Genomic DNA, 19,546 nt, shown 5'->3' on the forward strand with positions numbered 1-19,546 from the left:
ATGTAATAAATTTGATGGAAATAAGTTGGCAACAGAAGCTGCTATTAGAAGCTCTGACGTATAATTGATAACCAAAAGAACACAACAAATACTGTACCACAGAATGCTTTACCAGTCTTAAAGGGTAATCTGATTAGGTGGCTAATAAAATCCTCAGCATAAATAGATCGGTTAGCATTGAATGTACCCATCAGAAATATCACATAACAGATTTTTACCATGCTTACAACACAGTAACCAAGCTTATTTGACTTTTTTTTTAGCTGAGAGTTTGTATTCAAGCCAATTTACTGCAGCTGACTTTAACAATCTTACTCAATAGCACAATATCTTGGCACAGGAATTGATGCTTAAATTATAAAAATCTCTACTACAAACATGAGTTCATAAATTCAATAACAAAGGCAATTCTGCCTTGAGAAATATTATTCAAAGGGCAGTGAGCTTAAAAACTGGGACTTAGCTCTTGTGGAAAACAGCACACTGACAACAGATTATATTCTATACTTGTGTTACTTCGACAGAAACATCAACATAATGATATATTACAAACAACGTTGAGGAAGCATTATGAAACAAAGTATGATACTGAGCTATATGAGGAGACATTAATTCATATGAAGAGAGAGCTAGATTTTAAAAAGAGTCTTAAAAGTAGAAATTGAAGTAGACACAGAGAGCAGTACGGAGGATATTCCCAAGTTTGGGCACCGGCAACTGAAGTAACTGCCACCACTAGTGGTGAGATTAAAATGGGGGGGCAGGGTTGCAGATATCTCAAAGGATCATAGCACCGGAGATAAGAGATCGGGAGGAGTGACGCCATGGAACGACGTGAAAACAGATGAGAAATTTAAAATCAACTTGTAATTTTACCAGCAGCTTATGTAGTTCAGGCACAAGGGATTATAGTTGAACCAGACGAACTGCAAGTCCAGGCATTACCAGAATTCTGGATGCCCTCAAGTTTGCAGAGACTCAACAAGACAGACTAGCTTGAAGTGCACTGGAATTACTGAATCCAGAGGTAACAAAAGCAGGAATAAATGTTTCAATAGTAAATGAAGTGTGACAGGGCACAGTCACATCATGCTACAAAAGATGAAGAAAGACAACTTCAGCAATGGCATGATCATGAGCTCATCAAGATGAATTGTCACAACAAGGTTGCAAAACGATTAACTTAATCTCTACTAGGGTCTGTAGCTGGGGTATGGAGTTAGGGATAAGAGGAGAAGTCAGTTCAGTCTGCAATTCCAATATTTAATTGGAGGAACTTTCTACTCCTGCAGTACTACAGTCAGATAAGCAGTGTGATAATTTTGCAACAGTTAAGGAATTGCATGGTGACGTAGTGGTTGTCAAAAGCTAATGCTGTATCTTCAAATGATGTTAGGACTACAGGTGCAATAATTGAACCAAATTATTATTTTTAAGAATTTGTTCTCACTGCAACCTTAGCATACCACAAATTATCCATAAACTACATTGCAACAAAGAATTGAGAGCTCTGCTCAATGTGTACTTCTTTTTAATGGACCCAGTCATGACTATGTAGCAAAATATACCTGGTTTTTCCAGGCTGCTAGCCCAAACACACCAAAATCACATGCAAAGGTCAAATCTAACAGTGCTCCATGTACACCTTCAACTTTTCTTCAATCATACAGATGGGATTCTGAATCAAATCTTCTTTTAATGGCCTGTACTGGCTTTCAGAGGATTGCATTTCTGATTCCTTGAATCTCATTGGTTCAAATCACAAAAGAACAATTTAAAATTCTGTTGGCCTACTTTCAACAGCTGATAAAGAAACATAAAACTTAAAACATTTGAGATTTTGTCAGATGTCAAAACTGACTGTTTTTGACAATAATATGCGTTAACCTTATTCATTACAATGTTCCAGCATGCTCTGAACAAGTAATAATTGTAACAAAAATATCCAAGCCTTCTTTAACAATTCTCCTACAACATTTGAATCAACCATTTTTGACAATTTTTACTCTGTTCACCAAACAAGTCAAGCTTTGATTTTGCTGCACCCATGCCCTACTCACTTTTGCATGACACAAATATTTTGTTGTGCGATGCATACAAATAAAGATTCTTTTAGGCTTATACATCTGCATAACTTAGACAACCCAAAGAAACTTAACCGCTGGTTTTAACCTTGATAGTTCATTGACTTTTTTTTTAGGGAAGACTACAAACATACATTCTTGCTCAAGAGAAATAATAACATACATGGAATACAAACAGAAAATTGGAAGCTCCATTTGAGAGCCTTTGAAATCTGGTTTATTCAATGTTAATTTAATTATAAATGGTATTGTTCTTTGAACCCGAACATGCATCGTTGGATAAATCAATTACTCAATTAAAATAAAACCACAAGAAGTTTTTCTGCCAGAATTTTGCTCTCTGTAGTTGTGCCAGACCTGGATACATTGTTTTATACGGTTTACAACAAAATCCAGGCCTACAAGAATCCTAAAAACAGGAGGGAGACACACTTTGGAATAGGCCAAATATTTCTAACATGAAACAATTTTCCAAACATAACAGAACTTTCCATTCTATACGTGTTTATTCTGTGAATGTGAAAATTACCAAGGAAAGAATATCTTTTTCTTGTTCATACTTCAGAAAATGTCAAGCAAAGAGCTTGATAGTGGTAACAGATGCAATGTCATGGCCTATTTAACAATTTGATAATTTTAAGATTCATTCTAGGAATTGAAGTTGAAAGTTGACAGCATTTGGTAGGGCATGCCAACGGTGATAACTGGCCATGTTATTGAGAGATATTTGACGTTTGACCATGAATCAGTCAAGCTCACGTTGATAAGATTTTTTTTATATTCATTGTAAATTGCTGACATGGTCCATGCTTCATAAATTATGTAGCAAAGCTACAAACAAACATTTACAATAGATTGCATTAACAAATTTAAGCAGGGATTGTCAAGAATGACAATCATTTACAATTGGATATTGCCGTCAAATACGCAAGTTAAAGAATTATCAATTGGCCGACAGCTGTTGTGCTTCTATAATGTACCAAAGAAAGATGATGTGGATGAGAATTAAACCCAAATCATTCAGAATCCCTATTTCTGACCTAGATCGGGTACAAATTGCCCACTTACTTTTACCGCACTTTTTCTCGTGAATTTCAAGGCTTGGAGTCTTCCCATCCGAAGCACCCCTGGGGTGGCATGGTGGCTCAGTGGCTAGCACTGAAGCCTCACAATGCCAGGGACCCAGGTTCGATTCCTGCCTCAGGCGACTGCCTGTGTGGAGTTTGCACATTCTCCCGGTGTCTGCGTGGGTTTCCTCCGGGTGCTCCAGTTTCCTCCCACAAGCAGTTAGGAGAAAGGAGGCTTCGAGTTGTAAATAGTTGTTGTTTAATGTTCACTTTTAGAGTTAATGAATAAATTGATTTTTTTTCTTTAAATAGTGGAAGTTGGGAGTTCTCTGTCACTCATACTTTAACAGAACACGAGGCAAGGTGAGCTTTTATGGGTGTTTGCTTTAATTAGCAGAGGGGTTCACCATTGTGTTCTTGGGAGGGGGCGCGACAAAATTAGCTAGCTAGTGGTACCCAATTGAAGAAGGTTCAGAATTGGTTAGCCAGACTTTACAGCTTGCTTTCTAAATTCCTCCAACTTTTCCTGTCTACTGTGCAGATTAGTAAATTGGAACCCTGCAAAGAGCCTTCCACTCCAAATCAGACTTGGACACTTTCTCTAATACATTTTTGCTGGGTAATTGCCAATTGGAAGTTTCAACTTCCCAGGCAATTACTGCAGTCAGTCGCAAGACGTCTTCTGCGTGCACCCATGCATAACTCCAGACTACACTGCTATACACAGTTCCCAAGTTGCTGTTTATTTGGTCTACCTAATATATTTGGAACATATGTTTTTGAAATGCAAGAACATGTGTTTAATTACACCAGATGTTTAGTTCAGTATTATTATATCAGTCATATTTTATTCCATTTATTATCTGCCAAAATTTCTAAAATGATGTCAATACTTGCAAAACTTATACTCGGGGCCATTGGGCAATTCCAACTCAAAACTCTGAACTCTTAAGTTTGCAAATGAACAAAAGGGTCAGAAAGATAAGAAAATACTAACCTCGAGGTGTTAGGGAGGCCTGTTTTTCCACTTCTGTTTGCTGCCTCAGACTAGTTGGAATATTGTTATAGATGCGCTTGTAGTGGTTGTACACAGCAACTGAAAGCACCTTCTTGGCATAGGACTGACCAACCACATATTTGTCCAGATAACTGTAAATCTAAAATAAAATTAAAATCAGACTATGTCAAGAATAGTTAATCCAAAGAGACCTTTAGTATATACTGAGATGCAAATTTACAAGTAGGTAAAAATTATACACAAGATAAAAAGAGTCACATCAGAAAGGAATTATTTGGTTCAAGGATAAGAGAATAAATGATTGATAAGAATACATAGCGAGCGAACACACACACGTGTTGAATATCACTTTACAAAGAGAGCACAATATATTGGTACAAATGTACCAGAAGGATGACATATAATCCAGTTAGTTTTCTAATGCATCATTTCAAATTACATAACTAGTATCATCTTTTTCAGTTGTAATCATTAACTACAAAGCTTTATTTCGAGACTTAACCCAAATGGCGAAAGATTAGCAGAATCAGAGAACTGTTCTTGGTTATGTTCTTGCCCTCAAGAGGGAAAAATGATAGTGGTTATGTCCAAGAGTCAAAATGTTGTGATCAGTCTGTTGAGACTGCAATAAAAGGGCCGTATGGCCACACAAACTATTATTAATGGAATCAACACCTCTTACAGACAAATGATAGCCAGTTTGGACGGACCATACATGTCAATTCATCTTTGTCACTGACATGACACATCTCCATGACGTTGTCTTTCCTTTTGTTTTATTTAAGTTGTCAAACAAGAAGCAGACCATATTAATTATATACTGTTACAAATGTTCATAATTTTTCTGCTCTTTACCTGAATATATTTTGTTAACGAATGTTTCAATGGAAATCCCTGCTCTCTAGTACCTTTCCGAAGAGGCCATTTTGATTTCAAGGTTTATAACATATTATCCTTTAGGAATTTGATTTTAAAGTAGAGATAAAATCAATATGTGGTTTCAGCTCAGTCAAGTTACCATTTCTTTTTAAAAATAGATAGGAAACTCATTTGGTGAACTAAATAAATCATTTTCAAGAAAGCATGCAACATAGAGGCCTTGCAAGATATCGGTTGTGCTAGCTGGCTAAATATTTACCATGCTGGCTTTGTGGCATACAGAAAAAATAATGATTAGAACCAGTAGTAGTTTGAGTTCAATTCAGAAGAATCAGATTTCAGTTCAGAAGAACAGTTTCCTCCTTGGAGAAGGGAGGCTTGTTATTTTGAAGAATGTCCAGGTTTGAGGGTTTATATACCTCTCCTGGATATCAGACGGAAAATCAGCTCAGGCTTTTAGGATTTGGAAAGAATTCTCTCTGACATTAAAACTGGAAATACTCCATTAATGAAAAAATGAAAGTGTTAAGATTAAGGGAATTAAGGGCTACGGGGAGAATGCGGGTAAGTGGAGTTGAAATGCTCAGCAGCCATGATTGAATGGCGGAGTGGACTCGATGGGCCGAATGGCCTTACTTCCGCTCCTATGTCTTATGGTCTTAAGATAGGAGTGGTACTTGTCTGGAATTGAGTTTCTGCAAATGATATTGCCAAGAAAAGAACTGAATCTTTGTCTTTGCTATTTATTTTAAGATCTTTCCAAATTACCTTTTAGATGATGTTTTTGGTTGAATAAACTTTGGTTCTTGTGTTAAGAGAACATTGACAACCTCACGTGAATCCCTGTCACCTCATTGTGACAAACCACCACAGTAACCAAAGTGCGACAAAAAAAAGTATGACCTATCAAGTCAAGTGTCCAGTTTACCATCAGCTGGGATCATAACACCAATATAATACAAATGAATTCACGTACTGCTGCCCTTGGCGTTTCTTAGACATCTGGACTACTGTTGCAATGCTTTGTTGCTAATTTATTCTTTTGCCTTCAAGACAGGTTAGTTCACCTTTGAAATACTGCAACCAATTCTGGTCTCCTTCCTATAGGAATTATGTTGTGAAACTTGAAGGGATTTAGTAAAGATTTACAAGGGTGTTATCAGGATTGGAGAGTTTGAATGATAGGGAGTGGTTGAACAGGCTATTTTCCCTGGAGTGGAGGCTGAAGGGTGTTCTTGCATGGTCATAAGGTGCACGGAAAGGGTGAATTGTCAAGGTCTTTTTCCGAGGGTAGGGAAGTCCAAAACTAGAGGGCACAGGTTTAAGGTGAGAGGGGAGAGATTTAAAAGAGACCTAAGTGATAACTATTTTGTGCAGTGGTGCGTGAATTGAACGAGCTGCCAGAAGAACTTGTGGAGGCTGGTACAATAACAACATTGAAAATGTGTCTGAATCAATATACGAATAGGAAGCTTTTACAGGGATAAGGGCCAAATGCTAGCACAGGGGACTACATTAACTTTGGATATCTGGTCGAATGAATGAGTTGGACTGAAGCATCTGTTTCCATACTGTACATTTCTATGTCTCTATGACCAAATGTGAATAGGCAAATCCAGCTAAGTATAAAATATTGAAATCAGAGAACCGGTGCAACTGTATTCTCTGACTTGAAGATAAAATTGCTTGCCATCTGTAAAAACAAGATAGATTTGGTCAGTGGCAGGTGTGAGATATAAGACAGTTGGATAAATGCACAAACATATACTATGGTAAGAGGAAGTCAAGAGGTCAGCTATTTTAAACATTAATGAATTGCCATATGTTGTGTAATCAATGTGAATGAATGGGTAAAGGAACAACATATACTACAACAATTACATTCCATATTTATCCACATGAAATGATGTGCCCACAATCTCATGCCCTAATAAATGGACTGAAAGGGAATTGAAGGAAAACATCTCCTTGGAGCCTGTATTTGGACTTGTGCTAGAACTGTGCTTCACTGACTTCTTTTTATTTTACTTTCCACACCTGTAACATTCATGTCTAGTTACTGTACTTTTGTTTGTATTTGTATTTTTTTTCTAAAAAGGGACAGTGCTTGAGTACAGAGTTATAATTTTTTTTACTATGTTTAAAAACATGTCTGTGATAAGTAGCTACTTCTTGCTAAGTACAGAAACCCGATGGACGTTTTCTTTTAACCTGGGTTTGTCAGTCAGGTAAATTGGGGACTTGGATACTTTGATTAAATCTTTTCATATTTGTGACGACGCCCCCGAATAGTTTGGCTGGACTTCCAGTGCATGTATCATGACATTTCTGAAAAGTATGATGGGAGCACTGCTGGAAGGAGATGCCAAAGTCTCTTCAATTTAAATGAAAATTGTTGTGATCCCAGCTACCGCCAGGTAATGGAGAAATCATATCCCAGAATGAAACCTGTCTGATAGATCAGTTTTTGATTTGTTTAGTTAATTAACTTGGTGGTTAGTTAGCAAAATATCTTCAGAGGAGGCTGCAGATATTCTTTAACAACAAACATTGGGTATTTGTTTTCTTTTTGCATAATAAAGCAACCTCCATAAACAAGTTAAAAAGATCTTAACACGTTCATCAGAACAAAATTTCAACCTGTTTCCTAACAGCACCTATAAGTGACCCAACTCACAAGAAATTACACTCCTATCTTAACTCTATAGGTTTCTATTTAACTGACTGCATTCAAGCTCTTTTCTATGGACTGTATCGACTGTGAATTCATTCTGATACTACTATCACAAACTTTTCACAAATTCAAAGGCCTAATTTTTTCAACTCAAAAACTCTCAGATTTCTAGCTAAACTCTTGACCGAGAAACTTCACAAACTAAACACTTCTGTTGGGATGACTGGTTTCCCAAGAACTGAAAAATTCATACGGGGAGAAATTTAAACTTGTTTTTGAACTCAAATTTCGTATTGTCTAAACTGAACATCATTCCTCTGAACTCTGGTGTTTCTGAATTGAACTGAACATCTTGCTTCAACTCTGGTGTTTTCTGAACTGAAAAAATAATTAATGACCTTAAATGGGTTTATACTACCTGTCAAACATATTTCCATTGACATCACAAAGGTCTGCAAACAGATTTTCTGAGCAAAACTAGATTTAAATCAATGTTTCAGAATGACTTTGACCTTTTAAAATCTCTCAACACTCTCACACCCTCAATCTGCCTCTTTTTTTAAAAAGCAATCCAAATTAAAAATAATAACATCATAAGTAACATTGATGTTCAGACGTAACTTGAGTGACAGTACAACTTCAGTTTGGGGAAAAAGATTAGTACAGATTAGTTTGCAAAAATTGTAGAAATATGTACACTTATATACTAAAGCACATGGATAAACTTTACTTTTTTTGGAGGTGGTGGCGGTTTCTGTTGGAAAGCTAATTTCACAGCTTCAGCTGCTGATTCTGGCTCTTTGTTTAAACTCTTCTTGGAGTCTGCTTCAGACAGTACCACAAAAAAATGGTGGCATTTTTCACATTTCACAAAGCGAGTGGAAGCTGTAGATAAGATGAGATGACTCTTAAAACATATTTCTATAACAAAGTGGTAAATCAGCTTCAATTTATTTGCATTGAAAATAAGTGGAATATTCCCACATAAAAGTACATCAACTATTATTCCCAACCAGATTTTTAGCAAGCTTCCATATTTTAGTTTCTGTTTCACCAAGATGTTACTAAAACTAGGGTTCCCACATGAAATAAATGTGTGTCTGCCTAAATTAAGTTAAGAAGAGAAACTAGAAGCTAAATTAGAGCAGGACTCTCAGAATAAAAATGGGTTCACAGCAGCATTTTCAGAAAAAAATTACTGCTCATGCACATAATTAACTATGCAAAACAGAGGAAGGCACCTCTGAACAATGGTTAGTTAGCTCAATTGACTGAATAGGTGCTTTGTAGTGATGATTTGGAGATGCTGATGTTGGACTGGGGTGTACAAAGTTAAAAATCACACAACACCAGGTTATAGTCCAACAGGTTTAATTGGAAGCACACTAGCTTTCGGAGCGACGCTCCTTCATCAGGTGATTGTGGAGGGCTCGATCGTAACACAGAATTTATAGCAAAAATTTGCAGTGTGATGTAACTGAAATTATACATTGAAAAATTGATTGTCTGTTAAGCCTTTCAGCTGTTAGAATACAGTGATAGTTTCACTTCTTTCGTTTCACTTCTTTCATGTGTAAATCACAAAATCTTTTTTTAAAAAGTTGCATTCTCGGGTTAGCTGTTAACAATGGTGATAGCTAGACAATATGTTGAAGGTGTTAGCCCCCTGTCTATGACCTGATGTTTAGATTGATTCTAATCTAAAAAGTGAGAAGACAGAGTTTTACACAAATGCATGCAGTTTTTGAGCTCAGAGTTCTACATGAATGTATGTAGTTTTTGAGCAAAGTGCAATATAACTCTACAAGTACAAATTCACCCCACAAAATATATGTGTGCATGTGTGTGTCTGTCTGTCTGGGGTGAGGGTTGTGAGTGTGAGAAAGTGTGTGTGCGTGTGTGTATAGTGAGTGCAGAGTGTCTTACGTCTGTGAGGGGGTGCATGTGTCCACCATCACCTGATGAAGGAGCGTCGCTCCGAAAGCTAATGTGCTTCCAATTAAACCTGTTGGACTATAACCTGGTGTTATGCGATTTTTGCTTTGTAGTGCAGTGTGATTCCAACAGCTTGGGGTCAATTCTCGCCTTGACTGAGGTTACCATGAAAGACTCCTTCTCAACTTTTCTCTTTGCCTGAGGCATGACGACCTTCAAGTTAAACCACCACCAGTTATCTCTCTCTCTCTAATAAAAACAGTCACACTGTCTGGCAAGATAATGGTGACTTTACCTTTACCTCTAAACATCAAACAAACTGCTTGCTGGCTGACTGGCTAAGCTCTACAGTTAACATCTCCACTATTTCAATAACTGATGTTCAACAAAAACAGATTTTCCCTGTACAAGCATATTTCAGCTTTACATAGACCTAGACAATTCAAGAGGTTTTTTTTAAAAATCCTATCCCAACACTATGTCTTAATGTCTCGGATTAAAAAAAAGTATTACAGATGTTGGAAGTCTGAAGTAAAAATAGAAAGTACTGGAAAAGCTCAACAGATATGGCACCATCTGTGGAGAAAGAAACAGATTTAATATTTCAAGTCTTGTACAACTCTTCAGAAACAAGAATTCATACTAGATTTATTGTCAACATCATTTTCACCTAGTGAAAGGCATATCCTTTTGGCCAAAGGGAAGGAAAGCACTGCCAGACATCTGCCAATAAAGCTCTAGTCTGACAACTCTCTGTTGGAGTCGATAACACATTCCTGGATAACATAATCTGGTGGAAATAAGAGATCCACCGAGCAACTCCAATATCAATGTCAATAATGGGAAACTTAGCCATGAGGTTGGGAAAAAAAACAAAAATAGAATCAGTGGTCTTAAGTCTTCAACAAGCTAAAGTCTTCAACAGGCAAAGACTTGGTTATATCAAAAATTTCATATACAACCTTTGGTCACTATGGTATGTTTACAAAACAGTGAATCAAGAAACACAAACAACCATAAGAAAACAGACTATTAAATAGCACTGACTCATACTTTTACCAGGAATACCAGGAACAGAAATTATACTGCCAATCTTGCCGTCACTACATGCAACAAAATTTTAGTGTGACTGTTACTTCATATAGAACCTAGATACTGATCTGCAAATTTGCCCCATTATTGCAAATTTATCCAGTCATCAACTAAATACTAGAGCCTCTTGAATGGACAATGCTGTGACCAGACCAATTATTTAAAAATCATACATTTAGCATTGTTAACATCACTTTTATTAAAAACAATGACAGAGTTGCCTCTATCCACTAGCAATCAAATACAAATTAATTTGTATCAAATGGCTTTCAAATGCTTCCATATTGACAACATTTTCAATGTTTAGCTCTAACTTAATGTGAATTCAGTAAATAGATATTCTAAATTAATTAAAGAGCAGCTAAATCGCAAAACATGCGATGTGTCTGATTTTACCATTACGGGGATCTGATCTTATGTTAAATAATCATACCTAATGGTTGGTATGGTTCATACATCATGCCCATTTTCACAATGCCAAAAAGTGTTGCGAAGTCCAAACATTTCACAACTTATCGTTAGCATGTGGATGGACAAGAGGAGAGCACACATTAAAAACTTTGAGACTCCAAAGGCAACTATGTGGAAAGTGAAGTCATTGCGACAGATACCGTGCCTATGCTTAATTAGATGGAAGTGAAACAAAACAAAGCAATACTACTAACTGAGCTGGACAGACGATGTACTGAAAGATGCTGGCAAGGTTCAATGTGTCAAATGTTACAGAGAAATTGAAGAGAGAGATAATCCAACAGTTACAAAAACAGTGCATGCTTTTCATGACTCAGTTGGAATTGTTTCCATGCTGAGACAGGGACAAAGATCTGATTAGATAAAAATTCAAACCAAGAATATGGGAGAGATCAACTACAACGACGGATGTTAGACATTGTAGATTTGAGAGCACAAGTGGAAAATGCAGATAAGTTATACAATGAAATTACAAAAAGGCCATTGGTGGTGGTAGTGTTGGGGAAGAAGGCAGGGAAAGAAGAGGCAACACATCACTTGAAAGGGAAGAAAAGTATGTTGGACAGCGAATAGTTTTGTTGAAACTGGATTTGGGAGTAATACATGAGCATTGGGGAGAAATGAAGAAAGAGAGCTGTCTTAATGACGTTATGATAAAGGCACAATAAACACAAAAGGGAAAGAAGAATTTCCATTTAAAATGAAAATTAATTTCCATGATGAAATTTAACATATCCTATATTTGTGCTGACTCGCGACCAAAGACAAAGTTACATTTATATATTACTTACTGACAAAGGTCTCTACATGTGTGCATGGGTCACCACATTTAGGACACCGTAGTTGGCTTCCACCCTTCCCTGAACCACCTGATCCAGATGATCGTTTGCTACCCCCTTCGCTGACAGACTTCTGCAAACATTTAATAAGTGAGAAATTATAAGTTCTATGTTAAATGTGGATCATTAACTGGAGGATTCAGGCCAAGTTCACAATAGTGCACAAGTTTCATAAATTCAGATTTCATTATAAAAAGTGAACTTACAATGGAAACTAAACAATCCATAATCAAATTCTGTTTTATTAACAGTTTAGTTATAAAACCACAGGAAAATGAATTTCAGAACTATCAATAACATGGAAGCATACCTTGTTGCTATCTCCTGACATATCCTTAGTGCCACCATCTTTTGACGCAAGTAGAGTAACAGCTTCACCAAATGCTCTGCAAGGAACTTTTGTTCCTCTTTGTGTTTCAAAACAAGCAAAGTGTCCCAAAAATGGGAAGGGGAATCGTGTAAAACCTGAAAACGAAATGTAAACTCACTGTCAAAATGCTGCCATAAAATATTCCAGAGATGTAAACTCTGTTTCTTACATCTATTTTTTGATATTAGATCATTAGATATTTATTTTTTAAAATGGTTAAGTTTTACAGTCCCTCCTCAACTTACGTAGTAATTACTGCATATGTAGTAATTGCTTCATAAATTATATTGGATGTTGGTTGTGAAGTTTGATCTTCTACATCTCATTGTTATCAAAATATCAGCCTCATGATTTTGAGAGTTTGATAGTAACTTTATCCTGAAAAGATACAGCATGGTGGCTCAGTGGTTAGCACTACTGTCTCACAGTACCAGGGACTCAAGTTCAATGCCAGGCTCGGGCGACTGTCAGTGTGGAATTTGCACATTCTCCCAGTATCTGCGTGGGTTTCTTCTGGGTGCTCCGGTTTCCTCCCACAGCCCAAAAATGTGTAGGTCAGATGAATTGGCCATGCTAAATTGCCCATAATGTTAGGTGCATTAGTCAGAGAGAAATGGGTCTGGGTGGGTTATTCTTCGGAGGGTCAGCGTGGATTGGTTGGGCCGAAGGGCCTGTTTCCACACTGTAGGGAATCTAATCTAATCTAGATTACTTTATACTGAGTTTTATGCAGTAGATATAGTTAATTTACATTTAATATCAAGACAACATGAGGTTTCGAGAACTATTAGAAAAGGAAACAAATTATTCCAAGATAACTGCACATGAATAAATCTGTTTTCCATAACGTGCCACTGTGCAGTATTAGTCATTACAAAGCAAAGGATTCTTGTCAGCAGCACAACAATGATATCAAATTTACTGGGAATAGCATTAGAAATCAGTTCATACTTAAATATAAACCAACCAGTTCAAAGCTACAATCTAATTTTCAACCAGTTTGACAGCTAGACAGGTTGCTAGAATGGGTGGATAAGTGGCAGGTAAAGTTTAAAAGAAGCATGAAGTGATTCATTTTGGTAGGAGAACAAGGACAGGCAAAATGAAGTAACATGTTCAGGTTTAAAGAGGTTGGAGAAACAGACCTGGATATACAGTTTATGTGCTAAATCACTGATAGAAGCAGGACAGGTTGAGATAGTCGTTAATAAATCAAATGACATTGTGGTCTTTGTAAATAGGAAGAGCAAAACTGTAAGGGAGTTAGTAAAACCACAGTAAAATTATTTGTTTGGCCTCAGTTGGAGTATTGAGTAGAGTTCTGGTCATCACACTTTAGGAATGACGTAAAGGCAGTAGAACTGGTGCAGAAAAAAAATCATGAGAATGATGCCACAGCTGAGAAAATTCAGTTCCTTACATAGATTGGAGAGCTAGAACTGTTCATCTTGAGAAGACAGCATTGAGACAATGCAGTCATGATTGGTCTGGACAAAACAGAGAAATTGTTTTACAGGAGACAAAGATTGAAGGTAATTGGTAAAAGCAGCAATAGTGACATAAGAAAAACTTTGATGCAGTGAGCACTTAGAATACATCGCCTGAATGTACAATAGTGGCATGTTCATTCAAGGAGGAATTGGACATCCGATAGTAAGAATGTCAGGGTCTGAACAGAAGACAGTAACTAACTTGATGAATTGCTCCTTTAAAGAACCAGCACAGGTAGGCAAAATGGTGGTCTTCTGTGCCACATTCTGATTATAAAGAATATCACAAAGAGGAGGCTGATTTAATTGGTATCTGTTCTAGACTTCCATTGGAAATGGGTATCTGACATATCTAACCAACTCAGGGGCTAAATTGGGGGGGGAAGAAACGTTGCTGTTCCTACTCCAGGGGTGAGTGAGAGGGATGGGTGTGCAAGAGAGGGGGAGAAGTGTATTGGCAAACCTGGAGGTTTATGAGAGCAACAGAGAAGGCTGACAGGAGGATGTGGGTCGTATATAAACATACAGATCACAGTTGCTGTTAATGAGACAAACATATGCAGACAACCTAGGACCAGCAGTTCCAATGTAGGACAGTCCAGAGAAAGTTGGGGACAGTTGATCACTGTAATTCCAGAGGTTTTGTTGATAAGATGCCATGGGTACAAATGTTCACTTTAATGCAAGACACTGTGCAGGGAGTGAGGTGGACTTAGTCTGTGGCTAGATATAAAGACAATGGCCAATGTCTAACACAGGAAATTGTGACTCAAGCAGGACTACATGCCTGTCAAACAGATTGACTGCACAAAAGCAGGAAATGTTAAATGAAACAAACAAACAAACGAGGAAATTTGGAACAAACACAACCATCATGATAACACATGCCCTATCATCATTGCATCACATACATGACACAATAAAGTGTTATGTAATTGCATTGTTCACCCAAAATGTGTCAAGTTCACCAATACCTTTCCTCCAAAAACTGCAGCCTTCAATAAACCAGTATAAATAAGTCCAAAGCATGAAGACAGATTACTTAAATTGATATGGAATACTTTATAATACTTCAAAAAACTTTACAGCCAATGTAAAACCTTACAAAGTGTAATCTCTACTATAACATATGAAATACAACAATCAATTTACATACCCCAAATCGCTCAGACATTAAATAGCCTGATCATCAGTTTTATGAGCTGACTCAGGCTTAAAAACAATCCCAGCCGGGACAAGGTATAACACCTCAGGAGACGCGGCGTGGAACCTTTCCGCACATCGGTCAAAATAGGCAGAACCTGATCCAAAAAGCAGCATCTCTGACAGTGTAACACGGACCTAAAATGCAACTTCAATCTGGGCGTTGAGTCAACAACATCTGGACTCAGAGGCGACGGAATATATTCACTGAACTGAAACTCAAGCGCACATTACGCCGACCATATCCATCGCCATCTCCACCACGCTCCGATTACCAACGGTCTCCTTGTGAAGCGGGTGAATGGATGAGCTTTGGAAAGGGGAGAAATGCTCTAAGACGAGCCCGGTTCTTACCCAGTCCCGAGGAGGTTATGGACGAGCGGAGGAGCCGAGCGGCCGACGAGCAGGTACACATCACCGCGACGCACGACATGTCTGGCCCGGAGTCGGTTAGCCAGCCGGGCGGGCAGCTGAGAGCCGACCCTCGGGTTCGGGTTCGGCCTCGGCCGCTTCCCCCTCTGTCCGTCCGCCCAACTAACCGACAGGGCCTAACCGCCTCCCGTCTAAAATCCTCGAACTCAGCCGGTGAAGCGGGACTGGAGTCAGGGCTGAAAGATCGAGGACGGCCTTTTTCCCCCACACCAGAAGGGAGGAGAAAAAAAGTTAATAAAGTTCCACACGAAAAAAAACACAAATAAATAAACAATTCCGCTTCTCGGCAGCCACCGCCATCCGACCCTGTCCAACGTCACTGACGCACAGTTACGACCCCCGGAAGTGATTCTTTCCAGGGGGTCAAACTAGGACTTCCGGTTGGAGCCCGGCGGCCGTTGGGTGCGGTAGTCACGTGGGCACAGGTCGCGCCATGTTGGATAGGCCAGTGACGGTGGAGAGGCACATTGGAAACCCAGGTGGGTGATATACCGCCGAGCTTCTTCATGGCAGGGAATTAGGTATATTCTCGACTTGCCACCCCACACCGGCAAGAAAAGTATTTTAACAATGCGCTATTTATCATTTTGACGACCACCTGAGAGTACAGTCAAGGGTCTTGGTGATGGGAGAAGTAAACTGCTTCTCGCAAAGAGTAGTTAAGGTGTGGAACGTACTATGTGGAAGTATGGTGGAGGCAAGTTTAATCGAAGCACTCAAGGGCATTGGAAGATATTTTGGATGGAAATAATGTGCATTGGAATGGGGAAAAGCTAATGATGCTCATTTAAAAAAGGACATGGTGGGCAGAATGGATCCCTACGTCATAACACTGCTGTGATAGTCTACCATCTTATTCGAAAATTCGGCACTTCTGACAATGCAGCATTCTTCCAGTACAACACAACAGGAGAAACCTCAAAGGGAGGCATAAGACTGGATGAGGAAGGTTGAAAGGATCAGGAGGGAAGATGATTTTGACTTTCACAAGGATGCTGAAACAGAACCAAGTTATTTTTTCCCTCTTCCCTCTGCATACAGTTCCCTGTTAAGCTTTCAGTGGATTCTAAAATTGTCAAGCTGCTTATCCTTATTTTGTTGCCACATTTTTCTGAATTCGTTAGCACCCGCTTTATGCCTTTAATTTGAGGCTGTTCACTACCTGCATTGTTCCACCTAGTCCAATGACAATTGACATGAGTCAATCCTTCTCCTGTCATGGTTACAAACACGCATAATTTCAAGTCTGTCCTAGTCATAAAATCATGTAGCACAGACAGCAGCCATTATTTTCATTTGGTTTGTGTCTACTGTTTGAAAGAGCTAAACAATTTGTGCCTCCCAAAGCCGTGCAAATTTTTCCCCTTCAAGAATTTGTACATTTACCCTTTGTAAACATTTATAGTTAAAGGTGATTCCATCACCCTTTTTAGGTACTGCATACCAAAATCATCAGGAATTGTCTGTAGCTGGCATGGTATAATCCACCAATTATAGCTCAATGTTAACTTCACAAAATGGAACAAAATAACATTCCAAGAACCCATAGAGTGTTTTTCTTTGACATACAGGGTCAGCTTCCCACTTCTGTAAGGTTACCTCTGGTGTTCCCCAAGGATCCTGGCCCCTTCCTATTTCCTGTTTCTATGATGCCTTGGGTTCCACATGTATGTTGACAACACTCCATAGCAAGGTTCCCCTTACAATAATATGATAATGACCGGATATTTTGTTTTAGTGATTTTGATTCAAGGATTAAAATTTAAGCTAAGACACCAGGTGTACTCTCCTGCTCTTCTTCAAAAGTGTTTCATGCAATATTTTACATCTGTTTAACAGAGCAGATGCAGCCTCAATTTAGTGTCTCATTTGAAAGCAGCACTTCTGACTGTGAAACAGTCCTCCAGTAATGCATTGGAATAGAAATCTTATTGAGAATTATGAGGTTGGAGAAGATTGCAAAGATCAGATGGGGAAGGCTACAGAGGGATTTCAACACCCCATAGACAGTATTGGCATTGGAAGTCTGAGATTTGAGAGGAATTCAGCTGTTATTGTAGAGTAAAATTATGTATGTTTTATGATGGAGAAGGTTTGGAAGCTCAACTCAGGATCAAACACAAAGATTACAGCTTTGGTGAAAGGAACAGGAAAATATTTGACTAAATGAACAAGGTGAAGGAACAGCAGTAGAAGCAGGTGAACACATAACAGCTATCTCTGATGACAATCCACGTTTAATTTTTTTTTGTTGGAGTTGAATTGGGTAAAGGCAATTTTAGCAAAATTATTCATTACAGGAAGATGAGTTTACATAGGTTTATGTTGGAACTGTGGGATGAGTAATGGTCAGTTTTAGTAGACGGTGTGGAGCCTAATAAATGTTTGATGTTCTCCAGCCAGGTTTGCAGATGGATTATGAAGCCTATTGTATGGTAAATATGCTCAATTTTCCAATCCTAATGCTTAAGGGGGCATCCAGTTCATGACAAATGTCAAGGATAAGACACAATGAGTGTTCTGTAGGAATCAAGACCTGTGAGCGAGTGTCCATCAAAATCAACAGTTGCTAAGGCGATATGAATCAGAGTTCCCAGAAGTAATGGGTAGAAGGGATTTCATATAAGGTAGGTTTGAGAACAATCCCTGGCATGATTCTAACTCTCCTGAGCTGGTGATCTCAACTGTAGTGGTAAGGTTTTATAATTGTGCTTTAGCTTTGTAGTGGAAAGTGATATGAGACCAGGGAGGAAGATAAATGGGTTAACCAAGGTGACACAGAAATGGATTGGAGACTGCTAAACAGAAGAGACTTTGCCTCAAAATATAGAGGATATTTTGCTTCATTGGTGCCTTTTTTTTAAACAGTTCTGTCAACCTTTCTGACCACTTTGATTGGATGAGGACACAATTAACAAAGAATGGATGGTAGGAAAGATTTCAAACTGTGCAGAAAACGAGTTAATTTTTTTTTGAAAACCACCAAATCTGTGAACTCATAAAACTAATTGTGAACTTCATAATAGAAATATTGAAGTGGTTTGTATCACAGTAATTTTAAAATGAAATTTTATTTTGGATTCTGACTATAAATTATGATAATTAAAATTCTAAATCAGTGATAAAAACTATGGTGAATTGTTCTTCCAGATAACTGGCACAGACTGATGCGCCAAGTAGCTTCCTTCTGTGCTGTAAACATTCCATGATTTCATGTTGATATATTTTACCAATAAGTTAAATCAGTATCTATCAAGCATAAAATTTATGTTAATACCAATGTATTACTGAAAGAGTGATGCACTGTTGAGAGCATTTTCTTTTAGTCATTAAACTATGAATCCACCTGCCCACTCGGGTGAGTTTACAAGATCCTATGGCAATATTTCAGAGAAAAGCAGGGATGTTCTCCCTAATATCCTGACCAATCTTTATTCCTTTGGTTAACTTGTCCATGTCAGCAAGTTTCCCAAAACTAGTCCCACTTGCCTGCATTTGGCCCACATCCCTCTAAACCTTTTATATCCATGCAAGTGTCAAAATATCTTTTCAATTGTAACTGTACCTGCATTCACCACTTACTCTGGCAGTTCATTCCACATATTTCTCTGTATGAAAAAATTGCCCCTCAAGAGTACATCTTGTTGTTAATATAGACCTCTGCCACTGCACATTGGTGAAGGAAGTTTGTGTTTAATGCAACAGCTGTGATATCAATCAAGCAGGCTGCTTTGTCCCAGGTGGTGTTGGGATGCTTGCATGTTATTGGAGTCGCATCAATCGAGGAACGTGAGGTGTAATCCATCATGCTTCTGACTTGTGCCTTGTCGATAGTGGGCAGGCTTTAGGGAGTCATGAAGTGAGCCACTCTCAGAATACTCCCACTCTCAGAGTTGCTGCTTTAGCCAATTGACACCAGACTACAGAATATATTGGTTTTAAAGGAGTCTTGGCAAACAGAGTGAACCAGAAAGATTTACAGGGCAGATGCA

At 38.2% G+C, this 19,546-nt stretch overlaps 2 protein-coding genes across 4 annotated transcripts in view; one reads left to right on the forward strand and one right to left on the reverse strand.

Moving 5' to 3' along the window:
* Positions 1-15,876, reverse strand: part of clpxa (caseinolytic mitochondrial matrix peptidase chaperone subunit Xa) — a 44,559-nt gene extending 28,683 nt beyond the window's left edge. For both annotated transcript variants that reach the window (XM_043677345.1, XM_043677344.1), the window contains exons 1-5: positions 15,477-15,876; positions 12,370-12,524; positions 12,012-12,132; positions 8,453-8,607; positions 4,149-4,308 (exon numbers count right to left, since the gene is read on the reverse strand). In XM_043677345.1, the coding sequence (XP_043533280.1) occupies positions 4,149-4,308; positions 8,453-8,607; positions 12,012-12,132; positions 12,370-12,524; positions 15,477-15,555 (670 nt within the window). In that variant the 5' untranslated portion in view covers positions 15,556-15,876. The remainder of the gene's footprint in view (positions 1-4,148; positions 4,309-8,452; positions 8,608-12,011; positions 12,133-12,369; positions 12,525-15,476) is intronic.
* A 70-nt stretch (positions 15,877-15,946) lies between these two features.
* The window catches only part of myef2 (myelin expression factor 2), a 64,174-nt gene continuing 60,574 nt past the window's right edge, over positions 15,947-19,546 (forward strand). Inside the window, exons 1-2 of one of the 2 annotated variants that reach the window (XM_043677343.1) lie at positions 15,947-16,033; positions 18,423-18,482. In XM_043677343.1, the coding sequence (XP_043533278.1) occupies positions 18,454-18,482 (29 nt within the window). In that variant the 5' untranslated portion in view covers positions 15,947-16,033; positions 18,423-18,453. The other variant, XM_043677342.1, reaches the window with a different exon arrangement.

This window comes from Chiloscyllium plagiosum, chromosome 36 (assembly GCF_004010195.1).
Source record: "Chiloscyllium plagiosum isolate BGI_BamShark_2017 chromosome 36, ASM401019v2, whole genome shotgun sequence".
Lineage (NCBI taxonomy): Eukaryota > Metazoa > Chordata > Chondrichthyes > Orectolobiformes > Hemiscylliidae > Chiloscyllium > Chiloscyllium plagiosum.